This window comes from Xenopus tropicalis, chromosome 5, assembly GCF_000004195.4.
Source record: "Xenopus tropicalis strain Nigerian chromosome 5, UCB_Xtro_10.0, whole genome shotgun sequence".
NCBI lineage: Eukaryota > Metazoa > Chordata > Amphibia > Anura > Pipidae > Xenopus > Xenopus tropicalis.
Window position 1 is genome coordinate 36,370,309 of NC_030681.2, and position 18,563 is coordinate 36,388,871.

At 38.5% G+C, this 18,563-nt stretch overlaps 1 protein-coding gene across 3 annotated transcripts in view; it reads right to left on the reverse strand.

Annotated features, from left to right (window-relative positions):
• Positions 1 to 11,610, reverse strand: part of kiz (kizuna centrosomal protein) — a 56,764-nt gene extending 45,154 nt beyond the window's left edge. For 2 of the 3 annotated variants that reach the window (XM_002939435.4, XM_002939434.5), the window contains exons 1-4: positions 11,390 to 11,610; positions 8,760 to 8,822; positions 7,948 to 8,110; positions 2,218 to 2,860 (exon numbers count right to left, since the gene is read on the reverse strand). In XM_002939435.4, coding sequence (XP_002939481.1) covers positions 2,218 to 2,860; positions 7,948 to 8,110; positions 8,760 to 8,822; positions 11,390 to 11,463 — 943 coding nt within the window. In that variant the 5' untranslated portion in view covers positions 11,464 to 11,610. Of the gene's footprint in view, positions 1 to 2,217; positions 2,861 to 7,947; positions 8,111 to 8,759; positions 8,823 to 11,389 lie in introns of those variants that run through there. The other variant, XM_012963824.2, reaches the window with a different exon arrangement.
• Between the last annotated feature and the right edge of the window lie 6,953 nt (positions 11,611 to 18,563).

Below are 18,563 nucleotides of genomic sequence, written 5' to 3' on the forward strand. Positions count from 1 at the left end.
TGACAGAATTCACCTTGTAGTTACTAAATAAATAAATGGCACTGTGCTACTGATACCTGTATTTGATGCCTAAGTCAAGCCAAGCAGTATGGAGGCTGCTACTGAAACACTATGCACAAATATATAATAAAAGACATGTAACAGCATTTAGGGAAAGAAGAAATATTACACTATTACACTATATGCATAACTATCAACATATGCAAAAAAACATGCTTGCTTTTATGCATTTTATATGCACAGTTACACAGATAATTATTGATAAGGGCATATAGGTTTTTGTGTGTATAAATCAATGGTTGTCTGCTTATTTGCAGATATGAATGGATTGTTGGTTGTGAAAGCTTTGATATTATGATCATTGTTGAATTAACAAATTTTCTGTTACAGCATGCATAGGGCACCTATATATACAGAGCTGTATAAATACATTAATAATACTGGCAGCCAGGAATACTATCAGATGAAAAAGGTGCATGGTCTGAAGCTGGCCATACACAAGATCTGCTTGTTTAACAAGCTGCCAAACAAGAGCATATTTGTCCCATGTGGCAACCTAAATTATGGGCCAAGTCGCAATGTTACATTAGTAAAGTAATGGACAGAGACCTTTTACCACACTTCTTCCTTGAACAGTAAGATAGGTCACTTATTAAAATATAAATTTGGTTAAGTCTTCTGTCAAAAAGTAAGAAGTATTCCTTAAAGGAACAGTAACACAAAAAAATTAAAGTGTATAAAAGTAATTACAATATAATGTACTGTTACCCTGCACTGGTGCAACTGGCGTGTTTGCCTCTGAAACCCTACTATAGTGTATATAGGTATGGGATCCCTTATCCGGAAACCCGATATCCAGAAAGCTCCAAATTACGGAAAGCCTGTCTCCCACAGACTCCATTTTAATCAAATAAATCAGATTTTTTAAAATTGATTTCCATTTTCTCTGTAAAAATAAAACAGTGCTTTGTATTTAATCCCAACTAAGATATAATAAATCCTTACTGGATGCAAAATAATCCTATTGTGTTTAATTAACATTTTATTATTTTTTTAGTACACTTAAGGTATGAAGCTCCAAATTACAAAAAGACCCGTTATCCAGAATACCCTTGGTCCCGAGCATTCTGGATAACGGGTCCTATACCTGTATAACCAAAGCTGCTGTGGAGTCATGGGGGCAGCCATTCAATGGAGAAAAGGCACAGGTTACTCAGCAGATAACCGATTACACCCAATTATATTCTACAGAGCTTATCTGTTATCTGCTTTGTAACCTGTACCTTTTTCCAGCTTGAATAGCTGCCCCCATGGATACACAGCAGCTTATAAATATAAACTATAGTAGCAGTTCTGTAGCAAACACACCAGTTGCACCAGAGCAGGACAACAGTACATTATATTTTAATTACTTTTAAACTCTTTAATTTATTAGTGTTACTGTTCCTTTAAAGTAAAAAAAAAGTAAGAAATTGGAACAATGCAAAATATAGAAAGAGAAATTTGAATAAAGTGAAAGATGAAGAGGTGTGAGATTGGATCAAGTATAAGAATGACAGAGGAAAAAGAATGGGTGTGTCAGTCACTGTCACTATCAATAAAGCTTATTCTACATTTCATGCCCAATTTTGGGCGATTCAATGGCAAACAACTCAAGGTCTCACTTGCAGCAAACAGGCCCTGAAGGCATAGTTGTAATAAAAAAGCCTTATTAAAAAACCTTATTAAGTAACTAAAAATGTTGTTTACAGAAAAACATGCGCTTAATGCATCTCATTTAAAAAGCATATAATTAATTCATAAAGGTTACAATAGACCTTCTGACCTCATGAGGTTTCGTACGATACTATCGGTGCGTGTATGGCCACCTTTACACAATTAGAAACATGTTTCTTAAAGACTCTTTTCTAAAAGACACTTAACATGTCATTTGTTGTTTTTTTGTTGTTGAAACATTTCTAAAAACTGCACCTTTAATGCAGGGGGACATTTTTACCATTTAGTTTGCAGGGAAGGCTATTATTGTGGTCATTCTGCAGGAAGTAACTAGATATTTCTGACTAACAAATACAATTTTACCAAATAAAAACTACAGGAGTTCATCTGGTGCATTTCAATTAAATACATCACTGGCTTCTGGTTAACATTGAAACATATCATAGTAGAAATAAAATCAGTTTGTAGACATTCCACAAAAAAAAAAAAAAGTTGTCGTACCTGACAGATTTTCCCTGGTGCTATGTTTATCTGATGTTTGGTTATTTATGTAATCACAGGCATCAGGTGAAGCTCCAGAGGGGTTTGCGTGTGTAAATCTCTCTTCATTAGGAACCAGCCTTTCATACATCAATGATTTTTCCACCTTGTTGCCTGGGCTGTCATTCTGTAAATCCCTTGCTCTGTTCTCTGGACTTAATCTTTCCAGAGTCTGTGTGCTAAGTTGTGCAGATTGCTTGCTTTCAACTAAATGTTTCCTACCACTTTGACTCTTGTCGATCTCTACACGGTGTGTTCTTCCATCCTCAGAGGATGCAACGGATGTGACCGGCATTTTCTGACTAATCTGGAAGGATGTGTTCCCATCTATTTTGTCAGGCTTATTTAAGCACTGAATATCACTATTAGCTGGTACTACACAGCTGTCTGTCACATTGCTGTTTATTGCTGCCTGTCTGACTGAATGTGGGTCAGAAATTGAAAAGCTCTTTGTGGGCTGGGGAGATTTCCTCTGTGTAAGGCAATGTTCAATGCTTGAGCTGGCTGACATTTGGCGGCCCATGAAGATTGTTGCCGGATGATACATGCTTCTTGACATGTTTGGGCCTTTGTTAATTTCTGGCGGATGTGAATTCAGCTGCATCTGGAAAATATAGAAGGTACAGGTGTAATCATGAAAAACAACCTTGTTTCCTAATTAAACTTAAATTAAACGTTTTGGGGGGATTTTTGGAATGAAATATTATGCCATGTTTTAATTAGTCATAGGTTGGTAAAATGGTGCAAAGTGGCATTGTTCAGGAGAAGGAGTAGCGACTGAAGTGCCACTTACATAAATGAAGTGAGCACTGATCACATGACAGGATGTTAATGGACTTGCAGTTGACAAGGATCACAAGGGGCTGTTCAATACAGTTTCTATTAAATCAGTAGGTGCACTATCCCTGATGAATACCTTTTTTTTACATAACTATGGCAGAACCCCATGTTTCAAATAACTCTATGAATAGCTTTTTAATAAGCAATCTTTCTCTGGGAAGCTAATTCAGAGTCAGCAACATGATTTGCAAATAATGGTTGAATGTCAACAAATCAATGCATCATTGACTTATGATGTCATTACCATTATTTAAAGAGAGATTAAGTAAAAAGACTAGATACACTTAATCAATAATATGTGTATACACAATGTGTATACATACATGTACATTGTGCATATGTTGAATTGAACTATTATGTGTGTGGCATTTGGTCCATTTTCCTTACTGACAGTATGTCAATAACGCATTATAGCTGTGTTGCTTTTCACAAGAAGCACCCAAAATATAAATATATATAGCCCAAAAGATATATATTTCTTCAGTTACTGTATAGAAACCATTATATATTTCTACTTAAAACTGTGGACTACACAGTGACATAATAAATATTTTAAACACTTATAATGGGAATGCTGATCCATTGAAGAGACTATATGCTAATATTGATTTGCAGCTTGAGTGTAGACGCCATATATGTATAGGGCCCACCATCCTGAATGCTTTTGGCCTGGGGTTTTCCAGAGTTGGGATCTTTTTTATAATTAAGTCTGCCAAAAATCATTTAAACATTAAATAAATCCAAATGCATTGTTTTGCCACCAGTATGGATTCATGCAGCGTTGTTACCACAACACTGTTTTATTATTACAGTTTTCAAGTATTTACTTAAAATGGACTCTGTTGGAGATGGGTTTCTGGATAAGGGATATATATATATATATTCTAATCATTAAAACTAAAATGTAAATGTTGTTTGTTCTTCAGATCCTTCATAAAACCAAGTTCTGTTTCCAGCAATCATTACTTTTGCCCATGAATCAAACATATTGTCATAAATACAGATACTGGCATTCTTGGGTGCACATGTTCTTTTACATCTTTTCATTTGAGTCACCATTTCGTGATGTTCTGTGTGCTCCTGCACTGATCACCGGACAGGAAATAATGCAGGTTCTAACTGGAATGAGGAAGTGTGGGCGTAAAAGACTCAGCTCTGTCCATTCATTGGCTGATGTACCCTAGAATGTATGTGTGCAAGGGCACACACACATTCTAAGGTACATCAGCCAATGAGCAGAGTGCCTTAAACAAGCCAGAAGGTGGAGCTTAGCACTTAAAATGGTAGTTGGCATAATCCAATGGCTTTTCTTAAAAAAGTGTATATGAAACACCTCTTACCCATGGACTATTCATGTGATTTATTTCTATACAGACTTGCAATGCTTAGGGGTACAGATTCCCTTTAAATGTATTTGACAGGAATACAGTACTCGTATTTATTGTTTGATCAATCATTTTCTTAGGAAAGTAAAGCTAAGCCAAGAATTCTTAACCTGTGTTGTTTAGTGTGGGCCTCTTTAACTCCATTTTATAGTAAAATTCTTCCTTTAATTGATAGTTAGTTAAATTATATATTTTGAAACAATTCCTGAGTGATAGGGTTGCCACCAACTGGACTTAATATCCCCATCATCATTATTATTTATTAGTAATATTTAAATAACTGACCCTTTACAAACAGCAGCATGGAAAGCAAATTATTTTTTCAGCATAATAAGTTCTAAGAATCGGCATTGGGAAAGGGCAGAATAAAAAATAAAGTCTGGAAGCAACTTCTGGATTTATTCTGGCCAATATACCAAAGAAAGCAAAATGAAAGCTTACCCCTGCTCTAAAAAAAACTGTGTGGCCTCTGTTTCTTTTCTGATAAGAGTCTTAAATACCAAACATTTAACTGCACAATAACATTCACTGGCAGCCTGACTGCCTGCTTGGCAGATATATAAAGCAGGTAAAAGGAGGGAAAGGTAATTTCTTGGCTGAATGATTTCATCGGTAGCTATAGGGCAAACTAGAAAGTCTCTCAGTAAAGTAGCAGTTGATTCTTCTATCAATCTGCAGCACACATACTCTTCCAAGGGATGCATTAAATATGAAAATCATATCCCGTTATCATCTGTTTCCAGCTTTCAGCCCAGTAAGCTTTTCTTAATGAATGCTGCAGCCTAAGGGACAAGCACGCTGTTGGCTTCTCTGAATAATGGAGTGATGTTACCAGTTCTGCTTATTACAATATTGACTTGCTGAGGGGGATTCACACACAGTCACAAGTGACTACTCTTGCCAGCATGCTCCAAGTTATTACTCAATGTTTTTAGACATTTCATCTGAAAGGGCTTTGCTGCTTTTAGTAAAGAAAGAAACCATGGTCTTGAACTGCATCATTTATATGGAGATAGTAGGAGGGATTAGAAGCCTGCATTACTACAGATACATAACGGAATACATTTCAGTATTCTCTGACAGTCTTTCCTCACAATCCTGAAGATATGTAATCTGCTTCCTTACCTTTGTATATGGAAAACAAGTAAAATTGACTTTTGTATGGTGTTCATTTGTATCAATTTAAAATAGCCACATTTAATGCAGATCAAAAGTACATATGAAAAATTGCAGCAAAGGGGTGCAATTAAATTAATTAAGGAGTGTAGGTGTGTCTATAAAGCATATTGTAGTCTGTCATAAACATTGGGATATTAGAATTACCCCCCAGAAATGATGCACAGGGGAACATTAAACATTACAAAAGCAATGTAAAGGTGATATCTTTATTGACTTACAAAAAATGACAAATCACAGCAAGCTTTCAGAACATTCCAGTTCCTTTTTCAAGGTATTCAGTTTTGTGTGGTCATATCAGGGATAATAATGTGCATAAAGAAATAAGCACCAGCCCAAGCAAGTAAATGGATTCTAAAGCAAAATGTCAGTGATTCATTTTAAAAGGTTGGTACCATCGGGAAGGGGGGGTCAGTACATGGCTGTAGTACATTAAAATTAAAAGGATAGTAAAAGGTGAGGACAAAGATAAAATTATAATAAACAAGACACGTGGTAGCAGAGAGATAGAACACAACAAAAAGGGGAAGAAGAAGCATGAGAAGGAATGGAAGAAAGAAGTGACCTGTGCAACTGGGCGGCAATGGAGAAGGTTAAGACAAAGTAAAGAGAAGGGGAAGAGTAGGACTGATATGGAAAGACAGAAAGCAGAGGGGAAAGCCACAAGAGTGTTTGTAGAAATTATTACCTATTGGACGCTGACTATAAAAGGGCTGCTGGGAAAAGGGTTTCCCTTTTTTGGCAGGGAGTAAAAGCAACAATCCTGAGACTTCCAGACTAGGTCAAGGCCAGCAGTGTGTGCAACAGCTACATCCAAGCCAAAGGTAAAGAATTATAGGCTAATATTACATAATCATTATTTTACTTAACAAATTTTTATTTATCACTTATTTTTATAATTGGGATTGTCGGGGCAAGCAAAGCACTGCACATGGCTTCATGCAGATTGAGGCATGTTTGTGACACCTTGATTCTGCAGCAGAATCAGAGTAAAAGACTGTATTAAAAAATTACATAACTGTATATCTAGTGCAAAATATAAGTCATTTATACTCTATAAAGGAATGCAGTCATGGGAAAACATGTTTTTTTTTTTTAAAAAAAAAAAACGCATCAGTTAATAGAGCTTCTCCAGGACAATCCTGCATTAGAATCCATTTTTGAAAAACACATTTTTTTATATATAAATTTATAATTTCACAGTTGGAACGTGTAGTGCTGGCTCTTCCTAAAAGCTCAGACTCAGGCACAATGGCTGCCTACATATTACAAATAAAAAAAATACATTTGTTGGTTCAAGAAAACAATTTTAAATGGTAAAGTGAATTATTTGCTATGTAAACAGTGTAATTTAGAAAAAAAAATACCATGGAAATCATGACAGTATCGCTTTAAGCTTTATATTAATATGTCCAACCTGTATATTGTAATAGGACCCACAGCTCCACTTTTTGGTATCCTTTTATGCAAGACTTACGTAAATAAAATCTACAGAACAGTATTTAACTCCTGTAATAACTGTAATAACTACTTTTAGGAGAATGTCAAAGTTGTATTTGTAGCACAATGTAAAGAGAATGTGCAACCCCTTAAAGGGGTTGTTCACCTTAAACATGTGATTGGTTGCAAGGGCTTATTAGATGAGGACAAACTTAAGAATTTTGTTTTGGGCCACTGAGATATTCTACAAGGAATAATTCTATAGCTAACCTTTACACAATTACAGGAGAATGGGACACACCAACCAATTCCCTACCTGCACCACTGTCAGCAACCAAATGATTTCATCTTTGCGCTCACTGCTTCAAACTACAAAAACAGGCCAAAGGTGAGCATCCTGAATTGCCACTGTAGCCCTGGCCTAAAAGAACAAGCTTCATCAGACAAGATCACATAGTATAGGCAGCTGTTTTCATAGCATTTAACTTAGACTGTGTGAAAGAATCTAAGGTTTATGGCATACAAGGCAGGTGAAACCAAACCTGTTGCCTCTTATTCACATGAATGGGAAATATATATAAAGCATACTGGTTCTTTTCTGTGCCATATTTCAGCAATGTGTGCCCAAAGCTTACCAGAGACTAAATGTATTGTCATCAGTATATATTTACTTTGCCTTCCTGTTGTATGGAATAGCACAATATGGTGTGTTCTTTACTTAGTAGATCACAATACCTAACAGTAGTCTCCCATTACTTCTGGCAAGATTTAAAGAACTTATTTGCACTGCATAATAGAGAGAATATGACTGGAATAAGTATTGCACAATTAAATTTTTTGCTAATATTACCTTCTTTTGCTGAAGAGCATTTGCATTGGATATCAACCCATGGAGTCGTGTTTCAATGAGGTCAAACTCATGCAGAAATGCCTGGTTTCTAAGGCGGGCTTTCTTCCCACGCTCACATATTTCTTTCAAGGAGTTTTTCAGTTTAATGTACTTGAGATGGCATCTTGAAATATATAAAAAAATACTACTTAATTTCCCATTATTTAAAAAATCTTACTGATACACAGCCCACAGTGAAAGCTCAGTGTTATCCAGATGTAGAGTATACAATTATTTTAATTATATCATGCATCACTACATTACACTATTTTACCCTGCAGGATTTTTTTTGAACTACAAATTTAAATGTGTCAATGCTAGTGCTAGAGTTGCATTCCTTTGATAAATTAGGCACCAATTAGGTGCCAAAGTAGCACCTAGTGATCATAAATAAGCCTTTAACAATAACAGCATTAAAAATGTTCAATCAACTGCAATAAGTGGAGAAATGTGCAATGTGGGCGGCAGTCTGGCCAGACCCATAACCCCTTCAAGCACTAAAAATCAGGTTAATAATTTTACCTGGATTTACACTCTGTTCCATTCCAACTCTGTTGTGATTGCACAAAGTTAATAATGCAAACATAAATATGTTTGGAAAATGATTGAAATGTATGATAAATATGGGCATAATCAACCAGTATTAGAATTTCAGTAACAATTATTTACTTCTAGTTACAATTTGCAGAACAATATAATTTCAAAAGTGCACATCCAAATAAAGATCCATACTCCTGTATTTGTTATAAAGAATGTCATCACAGAATACTTACATGTGTGCATCAGATGAGCTGTGCTGGAATAGCTCTCTTTCCAACGCTAATCTCTTTCCTTCACTGGAAGAAAAATGTTTAAAATTAGTTAAATTACAGAGGCAAAAAAAATTAACAAATCCAGCATTACTATAAAATTGTTATTGACACTATTCACTGATGGGATGCAGCAGTAAACGCAGTTTCCCTTGTCCTTTAATACCAGTCACTTAAATGAAAAGCATAGTATCATAATAGAATGACTTGTTAACCCTATTGTATAGTTATTTTTAAGTTAGTTGTTTAATTAAAGAAGATTCTATATAAAAATGCTATATTTTATATACTGAATTTGTTGTACCAGCCCAAAGGATTAGCAGCCCTAAAAAAGCAATGATCCATCCCTTCAACTTTATCCACAGTGTTAGGTTATTGTTTGTATGCCAGTGGCAATGCACATGCTTACTGTGATATGGGCAAAGCCACTGAACCCCAACCAGTAGCCCGGGAGAAAAATGTTGCTCCCAGCGACCTCAAAGCAGGTGCTTATTTATTTTAAAACCTGGCTTGGAGGCAAGTTTTGGTTGCATAAAAGCCATGTATACTGCCAAACAGTACCTTCTGCGGGGTCACAGTCCATATAGAGGCTGCCAGTAGCAACCTTGGCACCCCCAAGAACTTGTTTATGCTAGTGTTGCTCCCCAACTCTGTTTTCAATTGAATGTGGCTCACTGGTAAAAAAGGTTGGTGACCCTTGGGCTAAACTAAAGTTAAGCGAAACATAACAATACATCTGCCATAGTACATACCCCCCAACTGTCCCGCTTTTCGCGGGACAGTCCCGGTTTTTACAGCGCGTCCCGCTGTCCCGGATTGTTCAATGAATGTCCCGCATTACGGAAATGCAGAACATTCATTAAACTATCCAGGCCAGCGGGACGCGCTGGCTACAGCGGATCGCTCCGGCTCCTTCTTCTTGGGCTCCCACTCCTTATTCGGCTCCTCGTACGGCGGCGACAGGTCCTTTTATAAGGTTGCAACCTTATAAAAGGACCTGTCGCCGCCTTACGAGGAGCCGAGTAAGGAGCAGGAGCCCAAGAAGTCTATGGGGGCCGCAATGGGGGCCGCTATGTATGAGGTACTCACTATGGGGGCAATTGGGGGGGGTACTGTGTATGGGGGGGCTCTGTGTATGGGGGGGCTCTGTGTATGGGGGGCTCTGTGTATGGGGGGCTCTGTGTAATGAGGGCTACTGTGTATGGGGGCACTGTGTATGGGGGGACACTGTGTAAGGAGGGCTACTGTGTATGGGGGGGGCACTGTGTATGGGGGGGGCACTGTGTAAGGAGGGCTACTGTGTATGGGGGGCACTGTGTATGGGGGGCTCTTTGTATGGGGGGCACTGTGTATGGGGGGGGCACTGTGTATGGGGGGGCACTGTGTATGGGGGGGCACTGTGTATGGGGGGGCACTGTGTATTGGGGGCACTGTATGGGGGGGCACTGTGTAAGGAGGGCTACTGTGTATGGGGGCACTGTGTATGGGGGCACTGTGTATGGGGGCGCTTTCTATGGGGGCATTGTGTATGGAGGGTACTTTCTATGAGGTGCTGTCTATTGGGCCATCGTGGGCACTATTTTAACTATTTTAAAAATGGGGTGTGGCAATTGGGGCGTGGCCACAAAGTGGGCATGGCCAAAAAAATTGCATTTTGCAATTTTTCATTTTTCAAATGTTGGGAGGTATGATAGCAGCTGGAATGGTTATTTATTCTAACTTGGGTATGTGACAAGAGCATGTGCTCTAAACTAACACACACATTAGTATGTAAAGACAACCTTTCACTTTTCCTTTTAAAGGATAAGTAAGCCTTTTTATCATAAAATTCCTTAAAAAGACTTTGTACGACCCCCAGAATAACATACTTTTCAGTAGCTTAACGGAAAGCAGTTCTAATGTGTAGCGCTGGCTCCTTCAGAAAGCTCAGACTCAGTCACAATGCACTGAGATGGCGCCTACACACCAATATTACAACTGAAAAAACTGTTGGTTTAAGAATAACATTTTAACTGGTAAAGTGAATTATTTGCTATGTAAATAGTGAAATTTTAAAATAAAAAGTACACCATGAAAATAATGACAGAATCACTTTAAAAAATGTCATTTCCCCAATCTATTATATACACAATAATTGATTGGCTGAAAACGTCAACGTGATTATCTTAAGGCAAATGACTTTTTCTATTGGCTGCCATTGATTAGCCCACCTTCTGGAAAACAATCATTGGCCATTATGGGTGAAACTAGGCAAGGATTGGCTACTATAGTTTAGTGGGCGGGAAAAGAAGGGGGATACACTGTGAGGGCCTCAAATGTATCCTTGTTTCCAAAAGCCAAAATATCTGGCTCTAAGCGGGGAGGAGGGTTTAAAGAAGTGACAGACAGAGCTGGAAGGGACTTTATCGATCTGACAGTGGGGAAAGGATAGGACGGGGGTATAGGATATAGGAGACTTGATTTGGTGCAGTACATTACAATCTGTGAGCAGAACGTAGCTGAGGCATGGGGAGGGCACATGGACGAATCTGAGATCGCTGAGAGGACGGAGAACAGACAGTGCAAAGGCGCAGGCAGTATACTAATTCCCTCACCATTCTCTGAGATTCCGCTGCAGTTTCATGGCCCGATGGTCATAATCAGAGGCGCCATAGTGATTTTCCGCCATTAGCCACTCTTTCCGGTATGTGTGGTTGCGAGCGTCTGTAGCTTAGCGACCAGACCGTTCCCAACATGCAACGCGCGGCGCCGTGGCTGCCGGTTACCATGGAGACTTAGAACCAGGAAGCGCTAACAGAGAGTATTACCAGATGTGAGAGGCGCGAAAGGAAGTGACTGCGTTATGTGGGAAAAATATCTGTATTGATCAGGTGTAGCTGAACTGCAACTTAGTGGGGATGCTGGGAGTTGCAGTTTAGTAACAGATAAGAGGGCCCCTGACAATTACGGAAGGCTGAGCCGCATGTGAGGTAGGATTTACATATATCATATTTTCTGTATAGATAACGGATTTGTATACAGAAAATATGAATTCTGTTAATCCTACCTCACATGCGGGCTCAGCCTTCCGTAATTGTCAGGGGCCCTCTTATCTGTTGCAACTGCTCTGCAATGGAGCCCTTGTCCTGTAGCCATGGGTGCATGGAGCGGATTGCATGGAACTAGATGGCGGAATCAGTTTCTCTTTTTCTAATTAACCTTGTCTGCTTTTTTGTTGGATACTGTTGTTTGCCAAGTTTAGTGCCCTTCATGCTACGGGGGTATATGTTATTGGCAAATCTCACTGTGCTTGCTGCTTGTGATGGGTTGTGCTTAGCATAAGGTTGGCACATAGTACAATGGCCATGGCGTATTCTCTGCCTTTGCCTTTTCCATCCTCAAAAAAAGTAATATCCTCAAAAACCAGTTATATAGTGATAAGTTAATTGTTTACCCTTTGTTATGGTGGGTGCAGGTGCTCAAGCCCCAGACTTTCAGCTTGGTGAGTTGGCCATGATAAAAACTTGAACAATAGGCTGGCACTCCGGAACACAGAGATGTAAACTTCACAAGCTGCTCAGTTTACATTAAAAGCTTAGTTAAATCCATACACAATTATATACAAAAAAAGCCTTATGCATTTCGTGCCACAGGGGGCACTTAATCATAGGCTATATATTTATCCTTGCTTATTTCTCCCTTTGTCTAAGGAATTTATATAGGGCATTTTCTTAGCTCTTTGGCATCACATTTTTAACAAGCATATATGCAGTGGGCAAATGTACCTTTTCCACATGTGCTGTTGTTGTTAGGGTAAATATTATGTTGTTTTAAAAAGTGTAGTAGTCAACAAAAGAAAATGAATAAGCAGCTTGCAGAATTTAACAGGTATAATATCTTCATTTCCAGTGCAGGTCCGACTGGCAATCTGTGTATTCTGGCAAATGCCAGAGAGGCTGCTGTAAGATGCCATAAACAGTCACTATTTAGTGGGCTGGTAGGGGGTTGTTTGGGCCTCTGTGCAATTTAAATGCTAGGGCCTGTTTTAAATCCCAGTACAGACCTGTTCCAGAATTTACTTTAAGCCTAATATGTATGCAGATAAATACAATCAGTCAATTGCCCTTCTTTACAGCACTAATGTGACAGGGCACATAAGGGAAAGCCTTTATGTCTGATTGCAATTGGAGAGACTGGTGTAAATGAGAAATATCTGAATTAGTACACTGGAACTCCCATCCACTGCTATTTAGCAATACCTAATGTATCCTTTTGAGGTAAAGCTGCACAATGCTGCTGTTGTGCAACCATTTAAATTGAACACTCAGGACTTGCATCCAACATCAGTACAAGTAAACAGGTGCAAGTGCCACTGGTAAGTTTGAAAGCGGACAACAAATTTACATGTCCGGTTAATTTAACTTAAATTGGACCTAAGCTTGTAGTGTACCTGGTACTGTTGCCACTTCACTATTTAAAAATGAATGTGTGCACTTAGATTTTGAGTTTAGTGAACTAATAAGCACAACAAAGGGGTGTTTTAATCTTTTTTTAAGCAGGACATTTCAGGCCTCAAACTACTGGGCTGACAAGTTATTACCAGAGGCCCCAGTGGTGCTTAAAAATAGACTGCAGCATTGCTCATGGGGTGAGAAAACCTCTGCTGTTCTCCTAAAATAAAGATTTTAAAGGAGAAGGAAAGGCTAATAAAGAGTTAATGTCAAGCTGCAGGCATATCTTCATTTCTCTCAATAGTCCCCTTAAGTCCATAATGAATACTGCTGCCAGGCTCATACACCTCTCCAACCGCTCCTCCTCTGCCATGCCACTCTGCCAATCCCTGCACTGGCTTCCCCTACCATCCAGGATAAAATTCAAACTATTGACCCTCACATTTAAAGCAGTCCATAACTCTGCCCCACCCTACATCTCTGAACTCATCTCTAGGTACCATCCAACCCGCTTGTTACGCTCCTCTACTGACCTGCTCCTCAACTGCTCTCTCATTCCCTCCTCACACGCTCGCATTCAAGACTTTGCAAGGGCTGCCCCCCTTCTCTGGAATTCGCTCCCACAAACTGTCAGACTTTCTCCCAATCTCTCTGCCTTCAAGAGATCTCTAAAAAAACATTTATTTAGAGAGGCTTACCCTAATCTAGTTTAGCAACACCCTGTGCCACACCTCTCACAACTCTGGTCATGCCCATTCCCACACCTTGTGTCTCAACCCTTTCTCCTTGTCGATTGTAAGCTCTTTTGGGCAGGGCCCTCTTCACCTCTTGTATCGGTTACTGATTGCTTTATATGTTACTCTGTATGTCCAATGTATGTAACCCACATATTGTACAGCGCTGCGGAATATGTTGGCGCTTTATAAATAAATGTTAAGGTAATGTAATGTAAAAAGTCTCCCAATATTTCCCCTGTTCAGATGATCAGAAGCCTCATAGGAAAAAAATACTGAGCTGTGTAAAGTTCCCATAATGCCTCACTCCTGCTCCAAGACCCCTGTACATGCACAGTTAGTAAGACTATGAGAAAGCTTTCTTGCTCAGATCACACATTCCTAAGGGGGGAGGGAATTCTTAGCATTCTTGAGGGAGGGGGAGAGAGCTGCTTGTCTCTGGCACAGGAAAACAAAGAGACAACAAATCCTGTTTCTTTTGACAGAGAAGTCAGTGCAGCGTTTCTGGGAGTGCTTATGGCTGTATTTACATAGACCTTTCTGATAAAGCTTACATAAAGCCTTTAATGTATTGGGTGATCAGGGGTAATCCTTACCCACTCTGAGGTGACTTCTATGCCATCCCAATTTCCAGCACTGGTGGGGGGGCACATCACTAGTGCAGAGAGTGCAGTCACCCTGGTAACTTGTGGGGCAATACCATAGTTCTCACCTTGCTTCATGGCAGGAGCACCTTTGAGGGTGATGTCTTTCAACAAAATACTTTCAACTCTGTCTCTTCATTTTTCTGGAAAAAGTGTACTAAATGTAGAGCAACAATCAGAGGCTCCTAAGGTCATAAAAATCTATAAAGGAGGTGTGTGTCCCATAATTTTTTTCATCTATATTTTTGCTTAAAGTTTACTAAAGACAGGTGTTTGGTTTTAAAGTGCAAGATATGTTAGTAAGGTGATCCATTAAACCCTTCAAATCAGAAACATGCAAATGTTTGCACAAAGCTGTTTTTGTTTTTTTTCTTTGTGGCTTCTGTACCTTTTTATTGTTAGTGGCACAATCTTCCTCGTTTAGAACCAGGTCAAGGAATGTAATGTAGTTTTCCCTAAATCGTAAACTTTCCACTTGCACTGTTTATTGCATAAATGAACCCAGTGATTAGAGACTTTAGATTTAGTTGCAAACCAGGACTCTAAAGACCAACACTTCATCAGTATGCACTAAATCTTTTACCTTGGTGACCTTGATGTCGTTATAGAAATGCATTTGTGCTTGTATCTTTAGAAATACATTGTACCTTTTTCTGAAGCACAGTCGTCTATGGATGCAGATTTATTTATTTTCTTTATACTTCATTCATGCAAATGAAAGACTCACAATGACAGCACATTCAGCTATACTAAGTTATGCTTCATTATATCCATTACAATACTCCTCTGGAGGACTAAAGAAGGAAAATAATGACATGATAATACAGGCAGACTATAAGCATGAATTGCTGCTGCGGATCTTTTCCTACCAAGTCTGTTTACTTAGGGCCAGTGCAACTTATATATGAAAAGGTTTTTTTTTTTAAACATTTACATGGACTGTTACCCTATGCTGGTAAAACTTGTTTGTTTTCATCAGAAACTTTAATGTAATTTAATTAAAAATCTTAGCAACGAGGATTGTCCAACTCAAATTGGTCTGTAGGGACAATATTTGCCAGCTAAATGAGGGATAAGCTGTTTAGAAGACAAAGTTTTAAGTATTTAAGCATGGATACATAGGATTTATTAATACTCCCTACATACCTATAGGATAAAAGCTTTTCTCAAATAAAACAGGACTGTTGCATTAATGAAATGGGTTTTTTTTTGCACACTGCAGAAGTGAAAACTTTTAAATGTACATCAAATATTTTCACTTTATAATGTTAAAAGTCTTTAGCTGAGATATCTCACTCAATAGGCACATGCTGGGTAATCCATGAACCCCAAAATTTCAGGTTTCTTCTTACAACTTCGCCATTTGTATATGTTGCATTTGAGCTGACAGGTCTGGGGCATTTTTAAGTGGGGGGGCTACACACCACTGTGGTAGCAAGAAATATGCTTTGATGAAAAAAATTATGTTTTAGTATTTACTTTTGGTTCTATAAAATTTGCCACACTATAGGGCCAGCGGATCTATCTAGTTCCTGGTCAAGAATCTTGGTTTGAGTATCTTACACTTTTGTCAGACCAAGCCCATATCACACATAAGATAATACAGAAATAGAGTGAGAGGTTTTAAACCTTAAAAACAATATGGGGCAGAAATGCCATATTCCATATGCTGAACTTACTGCACCAGCCCAAAGTTTCAGAATCTCTAGAACAGTAATGATCAAGGCCATCAAATTTGTACAGAGGGAGTCACCATCTTGGATTTCGTTAACAGTGTCAGTGACACTCGCTCAGTGGTCTCTGGGCAGCTGATTAAGCTAAACTTAGGCATTGTTGCAAATCATTAAGCAGAAAGTAAGGTTCACATATCATAGAAGCTGATTGTACATGCCTGATTTCAATACTACTAACTATCCAGATATCAAAAAATTTAACATTCAGGTAACTGCAGACATATAATTTAACAAAAGGTTGTGGAATCTTACAGTATGTACCACACACTCCAGTTTCTCCTATTTTAATATTTTCCTACTTATGTGCAAGAAGTGTAGGCTTTTAACCTTTAGTTAGTGGAGGACAAAAACTGTGGTAGTTAATTTGAGTCACTGGGGATTGGTAATTATCATCCATAACTGGAAACAAGGAAGCCATAAAGGTCAGGGCCCCCAAGGTGACCTAAAGGTGTACACTTTCTTTAAATCACAAGATTAAAATTGTGTTTATTGCAACTCTACATAAAGACTCTTGTGTGTGTGTATCGGGAATTGTACTGGAGACGGTAGAATATATAAGAATTTAGGCATCAGAATTATTTGAATTAATTTTTTCTGCTCTTTGACTGAAATATGGAATCTGTAAGATCATGGGGCCGATTCACTAAAGTGCGTCTAAATTTTTGCGTCTTAACGCACGATTCACTATAAGCATACTTGCGCTAATTTACGCGTGATACTGCATGCGTTATTTAACTCGCGAAGACTATTTTCATGCGGTATTTGACAGTACATGCGCTAAATAACGCACGCGTATAGTCGCCGCATATAAATAGTAGCTTATAAATAGTGTATATAAATTGTCGCCGCATATAAATAGTGTATATAAATAGTAGCCACATATAAATGGTAGCATATAAATAGTGTATATAAATAGTAGCCACATATAAATGGTAGCATATAAATAGTAGATGCTTATAAATAGTAGCCACTAGTGATGAGCAAATGTGTTCTGGTTATCTTTTGTGAAAAATTCGCAAAACTTTCGAAAGATCCACGAAACGGCAAAAATGTTGTGCGGCCAAAAAAATTGTTGACTATTATTTTTTGACGCCTGTGTAAATTTTTGGACGTGCGGTGAATTTTTGCGTGGCAAAAAATGCACAGCTGGATAGCTCTCAGAAGTTTTTCATTGGGTAACTAGAGGCAGTTGATTAGCACCCTACGCATATTTAGAATATTTTATAATCAACTTGATATTAACCAGGCTGAAGAATGGTTAAACCCAAAAAATTAAAAGGTTACAAATGGCATATTTGTTTTACTGAACTTAACGCACCTGCTTAAAGTTTCGGCATTTCTATGGCAGTAAGAAGCTAAGCTCAAACTCAAATTATCAGGTAGAAAATGAGGTTTGTTTGTCATATAAGCTAATGCTACAGGACTAATTAATAAAATCTGATACTAATTGTTCTGGTTTGTTCTGGTTTTTGAGCTGCCATGTAATGTGACTGAATAAATTACTGATCAGCCTTATATTTTGACATTTATATTCAGTATATACAGTATATTGGGAGTGGGTCCCTAAGCTCAGGTAAGTGACAGCAGCACAGAGCATGTGCAGTGAATCAGCAGAAAAGAAGATGGGGGCTACTGGGGGCAACTCCAGAGACACAGATCTTCCCTGCTAAAGGGCTGTGGTTACCTTGAGTCGATACTGAAGTCCAAAACACAACGTACAACATTTGCAGCCTACTTCTTTAGTTAAGCTTTAGTTCTCTTTTAATTACTATTCCACATCACATGGTCTACTTGACCTGCTCAGTAATATTTATTTTATATATATATATCACAACTGAGGGCTAAGTAGTAACATACACTTTCTTTCTAAATTTCAAGGTTGAAATGAGTTAACAACACCTTAGAGGGACATATGACCGCAAACACAGCTGCACAGTCAGTTATACATAAAATCTCTTTTATTAAAGGTATTTAAGTCAATTTGCACTCCTCTCGTATAGTTGCACTGTCAGCCACTGCCTCCTTCTTGCCTCCTGATCCGAATCAAGTGCTGCTGCACCAACTGACGCAGGGAAATCCTGGAGCTAGTACTAACTCTGGACCAAGTGGTAGCACCAGGGTTCCCTTAGCATCCTGCATCAATAGGCACGGCTTGTGTCTCAAGAATCAGGTGTAAACATCACTCTCACTCTGAACACAAATGACGCCAACTGGACTCCCCGACAGC